General features: G+C 40.8%; 1 protein-coding gene across 1 annotated transcript; it reads right to left on the reverse strand.

The window, feature by feature from the left end:
* Window positions 1-1,105: 1,105 nt before the first annotated feature.
* On the reverse strand, window positions 1,106-6,933 carry opn6a (opsin 6, group member a). Its single transcript, XM_010729875.3, has 6 exons — window positions 6,767-6,933; window positions 5,309-5,514; window positions 3,166-3,265; window positions 2,101-2,205; window positions 1,788-2,011; window positions 1,106-1,635 (listed from the first exon to the last, which is right to left on the reverse strand). The coding sequence occupies exons 1-6, from the start codon at window positions 6,903-6,905 to the stop codon at window positions 1,171-1,173; spliced, it is 1,239 nt and encodes a 412-aa protein (XP_010728177.2). The 5' UTR covers window positions 6,906-6,933; the 3' UTR covers window positions 1,106-1,170.
* Between the last annotated feature and the right edge of the window lie 3,644 nt (window positions 6,934-10,577).

Below are 10,577 nucleotides of genomic sequence, written 5' to 3' on the forward strand. Positions count from 1 at the left end.
GGTTATTTGCTCAACTCACTCATCCCATCATCTGACTGAGAAATAAAACAACCAAACGTGTAAACTCTCACCAGAGCAAACACTTCTCCTCCCCCAAAAGAAACCAAACAGCACCTGTTTGAGAAACACTTCAAGTCACATCCACTGTCACTTGGTGGTGTGTGTGTCTGCTGGTCACCAGTACATGTGCACCCCCACAGCCCCTCCTAACACACACACATGTCAACCTCAGCTACTCTTAACAGGGAGAGCCTGTTGGTTTATACAGATTGGCACACAAGCTGCTGCTATTATGCCCTATGTATGGTTATTCTGGTGCTGATTTTGATTTAGAGGGTTTAAGGGCTGCTGTAAAAGAACTCATTGTGTGTGTGATTATGGTCTTTGTAGAAACACAGAAACCACCTTAGGATGTTTTTTTGTAAGATTAAACCTTCATGGCTCAAGTAGATAATTGCCCATTGATGTTACTAGAAAGAAAAAGGATCAGGTGTTATTTTAGGGTGCTCATTTCTCTTTTGACAGCGTCATGTAGTTTGAAAGCTTCTAAACAGACACATATTGTCTTAATACACTACACCCATGGAGCAGTTGAATAGCTTTCACAGTTTTCTGTAAAAAGGGATTCCTTTATGAAAACTTGTTTCTGGTTAATGATGCTTAAAAGAATGGGGGTGTAAAATGCTGCATTTCTATAGGCAGATGATACTCTGCAGAGTGTGGTTGGGCTTAGGGAATGTGGCGTATACGGGGAGATCTGATGGCACAAGTGGCCTCAGGGGCAGCAGGGGCAAATGGCAGAGTTTTTTGCCATCACATTTCAGCGGAGTCTAGGACAGTTCAGTGTTTCCAGATGTTTTTGTGCATCTCTTCCCTTGCTACATTACCAACTGCACCTTTCATTGGCTGGAGATATTCTGAGATCATTCAAGCAAATCAGTTATGGATTTCTTCATGCTATTTGTCGCTGTTTTTTCCAGTTTGGATCGAATGGTTGCTTTTGTCAGAGCTGGAAATAAAACAGGTATGAAATCCCACTTGAGATTCGGAAAATAATTTATTAAGATTGGTTAGACATACATTTTTGTGTTTATTAATACGGGTAAGACCAAAAAATACAAAAATACTCTCAATCTCCCGTTGTAATTCAAGTATTCAAGTTCAAGTTCTTTAGAGCCTGTCACACCAGTACTCTGATGTTTCAATGTGGGAGGGCAGGTTCATGTTCATGTTGAAGACCTCCTGCGTGTCACATGGAGGAGTCTGAGGAGGGCTGTTGACCCCTGAGTCGCTATCATGATTGGATTTGTTCTGCTCTCCCAAGGCGTATTTCGCCTCCAGCTTCTTGATAGGTTGGGGTGGAGCCTCAGCCTTTGGTTTCATGTTTTTAAAGTGTTGCAGATGCACCAGCTCCCTCCCTTCTCGTGTGCATGGTAGCAGCACAGAGATGTCCTTGCGAAACTTGGAGCTCATGCCAAAGTAGATGAGCGGGTTGTAGAAACTGGCAGACTTGGCAAAGAGACGGGTGATGATGCTGGTTGTGCTTGGCACATGAAAGCCCCAGGCTGACCACATAGACACCACTGCATATGGCGACCAGGCCATGATGAAAGCTGTGCAGATCACAATGGAAATCTAGAGAGGAACATGAGGGAACAATTGTCAGGAGTAGAATAACGTGACAAGAGGTTTATTACAGACACGGCACTTTTAAGTAGAGCTGCAAAGAATCTCATCTTACTTTTCAATAAAAACTCCAGAAATAAACTTTTGTTTTTTTTGCCTACCCTTGTGACATCTCTCTCAACCTTCCTTTGACGGGAGGTGAGGAGGCCATCGGCTGACATGGCGTTAGTGCTTTTCACTGTGTTGATAATGGAGATGTAGGAGAACAGCATGATCATCACAGGGATGAAAAAGCAGAAGATGAGGATGGAGATGATGTAGGACTTGTAGATGGTGGAGTAATTAGCTTTGGACCAGTCCACCTCACAGGTGCCGTAGCCTCGATCTAAGGAACATAAAACAGAGCTGAGATCAAGACTTTTAAAATAAAGTCTTATGTTCCTTTTGTTCTTTTGTTGTTGTTTGAGTACAGACCTGTGTAGCTGCCCCAGCCCAGCAGTGGAGCAACAGACCAAAACGTTGCTCCAGTCCAAATGCAGATGAGTGATATGGCGATGGTGTTCATGCTGATACAGTGAGCTGCAAAAACACACAGCAAGGAAACATCACATGAACAAACTTAATATTCCAAAGTTATGGAACAGATTGCAGTTTGAAAAGGTTAAATGTTATAACTTTGGCAAACACCGGACAGAAAAAGTGAGAGGCACTTCACGATGCAGCATTCTTGACTTGTTCTGAATGTTAAGATTGTGACATTTATTGAACAATGAGGTCTTTTCTTATATTAACAGACTTTGCAAACATCTGCAACTGAAAAGAACCTCTGTTGACAAAGTACACATAACTTTGTATTCAGGGGGAGAAAGAAAATCAATTGCTCTGTTCTATTTCTGAGCAACGCTCTCATATCTTGTGTCAATATATCATACAAACAGTTTGTAAGAGAGGACTTGCAATGTACAGCGCCTTTGTTGCCATGGGTTACTCAGCTGTCTTAGGCTGAATATGCTTATATTGTTGCTTGCCTATACGCTTTACTGACCTGAATTAATTCAATTTAGACCTAATGTTGCATTATTTTGATTCTTGAAAATCTTGAAAAGTTGATGATACCCCACATGACCCAACAATGTTCATAGTTTATCCACAAGTGTCAAGAAAACCCGCACACAGGTTTTTATTGCTTGTGTTTTATAAACAACCACAAACACAGTAAAAAAGGTCTTATCCCTTGCTGACAACAGAGACTCAGCCTAATTTCCATATAATTAAGACATTCTTCAGCATCAGTTACACCCAAAAATAGAAAATGTCACCTCAAATTAACTTAATGACATGTTGGAGAAATGTAAATGAAATTGCTGGAGAAAAGTGGTAGTAATTGCCACAGCTGAAGTCGGTAATAAGGTTTCATTAGCACTGGAAAACACACTTTTCTGTCAGATAAGAACTACTGGAATGTGAGGCAGGCAGAGACGCTGGTTTTGAAGCTTTCTTTATGTTCCCTCACTTGAATTCATGAAGGTTAGATCTGACCTTTGTTTGGGTGGCATCCCTTGATGTATCTTGTGACGCTGATGACGGTCAAGGTGTTGATGCTTGCAAGGCCAAAGAGCAATGTGAAGAAACCATCTACCTGGAAGACAACAGACAGAGAAGGTTGGTGAATCATGACATTGCATCTTTAAGATGTCTTTGAGTGGTCATTGAAGCCTCGGGGTACCATTCTATTGCCTGCTTAATTGTTTCAGACTTTTGTCTGGTGAGTTTGTTTTGCTTTGGACTTTATCAGATAGAGACGCTGCAGCTGAAGAGCTCTTCATGCCTTTTTTGCCAATATGCTCCAGATGCAGGGCATTTCCTCTGATATGAGCTGCAGGCTTTTTAACTTACTTGCAACATTGGGAAATTAAAATGGATCTTAATAGATTTTGACTGTAGAAAATGTTCAATGAATGCCAAATGAATAAAACCATAAAGCTATTTAGCATTCAGTCCATTGTTCGGCTGTAATCAAAGCTCTTATTAAATGGAAGTTTCAGTTTGGGTCCAACTGTGTGACACCCAAGTCCCTGCTGTGCATTTCTGGGTGACATGGATTAATTAAGGTCTCTAACTGATTACTTTCTTGATCTTCCTTAGTCCTAATCCTATTACTGTCAGCCATCACGTTTTTTCACCCTCACATTCAGCAGATTACCGTACTGCCAACGTCTAGACCAGTATGACTTTAATTCAACACTGGTCTATTGTACATTTACTGTTTTTCTAAGAATTATAAGTGCTTTAAGACGATGGCTTCTAGAAATTCATCACCAGCTCATCTCACAGTAAAGTGCTTCACCTCTGCCTTTGTTTTGTCTCAAATGAAAACATGTTGTGAATTTTGGTTCATAGAACAAATACTTTCTATGCATTGCTTTGACAGTTCTTTCTCTGCATTTCTCTTTGCAACATCAAAGAAATCCATAAAGCTTTATCATATTCAATGATATCCTGTCCCATAGGGTTCAAAACACAGGGATCTGGCCCAGCTTGCAACTGTTCATGTCCCATCATGCTCCATGCAGTAATCTGCTAATGCTTCTCACATGCCTGTCTCCTTCACCTTCCTGTTCCTTCCCTCCTCTATTTCTGTCACCTCTTACTTTTCTCTTTTAGTTTACTTCTGACACTCCCTCTGTCAGACCACCTCTCTCAGGGGAAGGTCAAATAAGAGGGGCGTACTGTTATCCCAATATTTCTTCTCCACCTGAAATCCAGAGATTGGATGTCTGAGAGATGAGGTCATCTCAGGGACTGCACTGAAGCCTAAGAGCAGCAGACGTCTGTTTACAGTGTCTCCCCCGCTCAGATTTCGGGGTTTATGCTTCTAAGACTGAAAGTGTTCTGGTTACACCAGCTTGTTTTTGTTGAGTCGCTGCATCATGGATATCACGGTTTCCAGCACAGCTAGCCTTGAGCAAGAAAAATACCCTGGATGAATTCCAAGTTAAAGTACAGTACTACAGGGGGAGGAAAACATAGAAATGAACATTACATCTTAAAATTTACTCACAACAACTCATTCATTTTAACTGAATGCAAATCACTGACAAAATTCGGCAACATATGGTTAATTTATGCAACAAATGTCCTCCCTGCAGCTTATTTGTTTCCTATTTGGTTGTTGACAAGTGCCATGCTGCTTGAAGAGTTTCCCCCATTTAAAGGCCTCCACGGTGGTAATCTTATTACAGATTTAACCTCCAGCCCACATAGCTACTAGCATAATCCTTTGCACATACACAGATACTCACACGCACTCACGTTACTGTAAATCTTCCACAGATTCCCGTAATGTACTTCATTAATTGGGATTGGGAGAGCAGATACCTACATATGTGTTTTTGCAACTTCATCAGTCATCATTTTCAGGCCATTTCAAACCAATGTTCCATTCTTAATGTTGCAAGTTGTACCACAATTTAAGATTTTGTAAAAATATAGATATAGAATATGTACACTATTATTATTTAATAAACAAATTACTTCTACCTTCATTTTACAATGTTTTTTGTGGCCACCATAGTTTCTCCTTCATGTGAGGAAGTAAAAGGTGAGGTGAAAGGGCAGGGTAGCCATCAGCAACTACACGACATGTCACTAAATCCTACACACTACTCTGTGGGGCTTTTACCTGGCATGTCCAGATCCATGTGATCAAATACCCGTCATCCTTGAAGATATTGAATATTTCTAGGATCCCTCTGGAGTAGCCGAATACAGAGATGCTAGCATCAGAGATGGCAAGATTTAAAGTGAGGAAATCTGTTGGCTGAAGTGAAGCCCGCTGTCTGTACAGGACAAACATCACTAAACTGTTTCCAAACCAGGACAGCCATCCTACAGAGAGACAAACATACAATATATTCCAATACATTATTCAATATTTACTGAACCACATATTTTTTGGTATAGCAGTGTAGAACAGAAGTGTAGTGTACTGTAGTATAGTACAGCATAGTAGAGTAGAGTAGAGTAGAGTAGAGTAGAGTAGAGTAGTAGGATTAGTGAAGGGCACTGAATAGTATAGTAGAGTATACAAATGTGGACCAGAGTCTTTTATAGTATAGCACAGTAGAACAAAATAAAGTTGTGCAAAGTATAGTATAGCAAAGTAATAGATTTGTGTATTCTATAGAATAGTGCAGAAGTGCTTATTATATTACATTATATTATAGTGTAGTATAAATACTATATTATACTACACTATACAGGATAGTGACTAGTGTCACATAGTGTAGTATAGTATAGCAGAGGAGAGTGCAGCAGAGTAGAGAAGAGTAAAATCATTTTAGTCTGTAGTTAGGTTAACAGTGGTGAAGAGCCAAGACAATCCATTGTCTGGTTATAGTTCAGACAAACAGTGCCACCAACACAAACTGTCTGTGTCAGTGGTGGACTGGCCTTTGGAAACATGATGAACAACAGTTGTTTTTGTTGTCCCCCCCTAGATGATGTCATACTCTTTCTCACTGGTGTTCAGTCTTAAAGGACAAAGGTTCTGTGATATTTTTTGCACTACAGAGTTATTGAAGTCAGAACTGTCGCGTTCTGAGTGACACATATATACTTTTATACATTATACAACAGAGGCACACACGTGGATACACAATCACACAGATAGGTACACACATCTGGGAAACCCCTTTTGGAGACAATATTGTGTCCTGGGATGATCACCACAATTAATAACCCTGCTGGGTAACTTTGACCAGATCATGGAGAAGTCATGCACACATACACACTCATTAGAGACACACACATTTCTGAGAACTTTTCTTGGAATTAATGGGAATACTCAGAACATTGACTATATGATCATAACAATGTTCAGGATGTTTGGTTCCATATTCGGTAGTTTAGTTATGTTACAGTGATGAAAGAATGGTTATAAAAAGCTGTATTACACAATAAATAATGTTTTTCACATGGACATTTTCAAAATTCTAAATTCAATCATTGCCCCTAAAAAGTGCCACTACAATATTTTATTTCCAGAGAATGCACAGCAAAGCAGATGAAACACTGCAGCCCTATATTTCAAGTTTTATTATGTTAATGATGGTATATGATGATATGATGGTTGACTTACCCAGCACTAGCAGGTATATTCCAATGATGGTCTCTCCTTGTTCAGAGAGAGGAGGGTCTGTATGCAAAATACTGAGGTTATTATTCCTCCATGGAATATTCGCTACCCTCAAAGGAAAAGTCTTCAGTGTTATTTCCATGTCTTGAGTTTCAATGCCAAGGCATGAATCCTTGGTGTCCTCTGTAATAACTCTGTTCTCTTCGGCTTTCAGTAGTATGTTACACCAGCAGGGATGACCGGTCAGTTCATGTTAAATCCAGCTTAGATGCAGTCACTAATGCCTCGCCACTCACTGTGCATCTGATTGCACCTGTAATCCTATCTATTTCTTAACAACTAAGCAGATAGAGATTTTGGGTGGAAATCCTAGCCAACAGGGAAATGTCTACTCGACCAGTCCACTAATGAAAGTCATTTTTTGGATGGGTTTCATTTAGCTCAAATATCTAGTAAGTCTTTGGACTCACTAGGACACAAAGACACCCCAAGGACCTCAAACCTACACTGATGCTGAAAGATTTGTAAAGTAACAAACTGCCTCCTCTGCACTTACTGATATTTGTTAATCATTTATTTCCCTGCTGTGGTTTTTGGAGAACATTTTATGTAAATGCAGTCCTGTTTAGCACTTTTCCACAAAGTCATCAAGGATTAAAGATGTTCAACTTTCAGCCAAAACCATTCTAATATTCTGATCTTAAAGTAAACAACTAAATCATTCACTCTTAATAGCACAATGCATCATTTGTGGCAGATTAAATATCCAATTTACAAAGTGTGGTATCAATCTTCTCATGTAACTCTCAGCAAGGAAGCCAATAAGCATTTTTTTCTCTGCAATACTTCAGTTACAGGCCACACAGACTAACGTGACATGAGGAAACATCCTTTCACTTTGATTATGTGTTGGTGAACAAGCTGTACTGTATATAGTCTGGCAACAATTTATGTCTTTAGCCATTCAAAAAAAATCCCTTTGTACTTTGCACATAAGTCCTGCACCAATGACTATGAACCGGCACCTCCTCTCCAGAGACACGTTCTACTTTTCACTAATCACTTCCATTTAGAAAAGGCTTGTGTAGGTGATGACTTTAGTCCTTTAGTGTGACTGCACTTAACTACAATTTGGTGTACATTCATCCAAACGTACAGTGAGGCCAGAAGTATCCTATTAGTTATAATTAAGTTAGTGTGAGCTAGTGTGTACACTGACAAATTTACTGAACTCTGATGTCAGTGTGCGAACATCTGGCACTCTGTGAGTGTGTGGAACCCTCCCATATGATTTACAGTATTACAGTGAGAAACACGTATTTATTACACAAGAGTTTGAGGTTTCACTAACATGTTGATCTAATTTTATTGATTAAAATCCCTTTGTTCTGTAAAGTTACAACTGCACCACATCTCCCCTCCTCCACCCTTCTCCTCCTCACACTGAGCGTCTGTGGCAAGCACCTACCGAAGGGGTAACCTGAACCGCCCCCCTCAGTCTGTGTTTAGATCACAGTGTGCACCTTGTTTCCCTCCTCTGGCTGCCACAGAGCAGCTCTGCTGGCCCTCAGGATGTGGAGGGAAGGGCTGCCACCGCTGCCAGATGCCTCGGCACTTCCGAGTCCTTCTCATCAAACCCTTTCTTTGAGCCTCTGAAAGCCAGTCCAGAAAGAGTGACGGAGCTGAAGGAAAAGTGAACCTCTGACCCCAACTGTCACCCGTCCAGCAGCAAACACTGAACCCAGTCATCGCTCACCGCCGCCTTCAGCCAGAGACGCCACACGACACAGATCCAGCTCTGCAGTGATCCCTGTGTATGGAGCCAAGGGAGACAGGGAGGTTTTCTGATGCCTCTGTGGTATGAGTCTCCTAGTAAATAACATGATAGTAGTTGTGGGACACATCATTCCGAAACGTATATCCCAATGTAGCCACTCATAGCTGACAGTGCCAGTGCTAGTCTTTGTTGCAAGAGTTATTGTGTCTCATGTGAAGTCATGTACATTTCATGAATCACACCTACAGTAGTTAGGAATGCCATCCTCTTAAAGTGAAAGTGAGGAGATTAGACTGTCTGACAGCAAGTAAGCACCGCTTGGCATGTTTTCACTGAGGAAGACAGCTGCTACTGAGATTACATTGCTGCTAAGCTAAAAAGTCAAAGGCAAAGGAAGACCCTGCATTCAGCAAGTGCTAAGGACAACAACAAAAATCTGTGACACTCAACAACAGACATGAGACATGAGTGTGTGAAGGCAGGATCTGTCAACCAGTCCACAGGCGTCCAATCATTTATACCCAGTTATGACTAAACTGCACCCTTATGCATTCCTACAGCTTAACAGTGACAGTACTGCACACTGCACAATGCTCAGGTGTTAGTATGTTACAGGAAGACATCAAGATTAGCTTAACTCTCTCCTGTATGCTTTGGCACGTGTGTGTGAAGCTTGGCGATCACACTGCAGCCACAGTAGTCCACTGTATCATTAGCCTTATGATGATTACACTCCCTCTCTCTCTCTGTGTAGAGTGAAGCCTGGGATGTGAGGTTAAAAGCTCACAATTTTCCAAATGGAAAATCACAGACACAGATACTATTATGAAGGTGTGTGTTAAAGGCTGCGAGCTGTCTGAGGGCAACAAAGCCTCTCTTCACAGAGGACATACACCAGGTCAAGAGACCAATACAGGATCTGCTTAAAAAGGTCTACACACTTTCTCTCTCCCTGTCACTACACGAGAGACACAGGGACTGCTTGTATGAAGGCTCCACAGAGCATGGAGGTAAATGGCTTGCCTGTCATTTTTTGGGTCAATCTGCGCATGATATTGGTAAAGTATGTCATTCACAGCAGTAAATCTTTCTATACTTCCTTTTAGCTCACAGCTATTTGGAGATTCTGGACGACATGGCCTACAGTTGTCCAAAGAAGGCATATCAAATCAACTCTACATGGATAGATTATTTGAGAAACATTTTTAAATCAATAAAAACACAGCGACTTTTTGCTTTTTTTCGGAAACAGGATGACAAATTTAAAGCAACATCCAGCTGGCTCACAGGTGAAGATGGCATAGGTCCAGTAACAAAACCCTATAAACCACTTCTGCCTGCCCACAGCATGTTCACACCTCCCTCTCAAAGGGTTTGAATCTCTTAGGAGCAATATCAGTTCGCAGAGGTGGGCCCATTTGTTGTTATTTCACCTGTAACTTTTCATGTTACAGAGTACGCTTCAAAATACAAAAGCTACAGGAAGGTCGAGATTCTTTTGAGTTATTGGTTCAGCTGATATCATTTGAGATATGGATATTAGTTATATATCCAGGTGCCACTTGGACCCCACTTCAGAGATTCACGGTACATCTCTAAGATTTGTGAAACTCTCCTCATAAGTCAAAGGTTTTTGAAATTCCTTAGAGAAGCCCAGAGTTTGTGCAGTGACTTTACCACAGGTACAAAGACCAGACTGTTTTTCCTCTTCCCCTGCACCAAAACAGTTCTCTGCCCCGAGAAGGCTGCAGCAGCAGAGGTTATTACTTTAAATGTAATTACTTTAAAACAAGTGCATGATGTTACAGAACCTTTTTTTGGGGTCCTCTTGAATTTCAACACAGGAAAAGAACACTTATTATTATTGGTCTTATCTGTAACTATTATATTCACAAAAAAACAGGCTGAACAGTTTTCTTTTTGCATAATACCCCATAATGAACCCCATAGGGAAAGAATAGAAGAATTGTTCAGTGTGAATTTGAACACAGGCTCTGTGTCGAGCCTAACGAGCGATGTGGATTGGTTTTGTGGCTC

This window comes from Larimichthys crocea, chromosome III (genome assembly GCF_000972845.2).
Source record: "Larimichthys crocea isolate SSNF chromosome III, L_crocea_2.0, whole genome shotgun sequence".
NCBI lineage: Eukaryota > Metazoa > Chordata > Actinopteri > Sciaenidae > Larimichthys > Larimichthys crocea.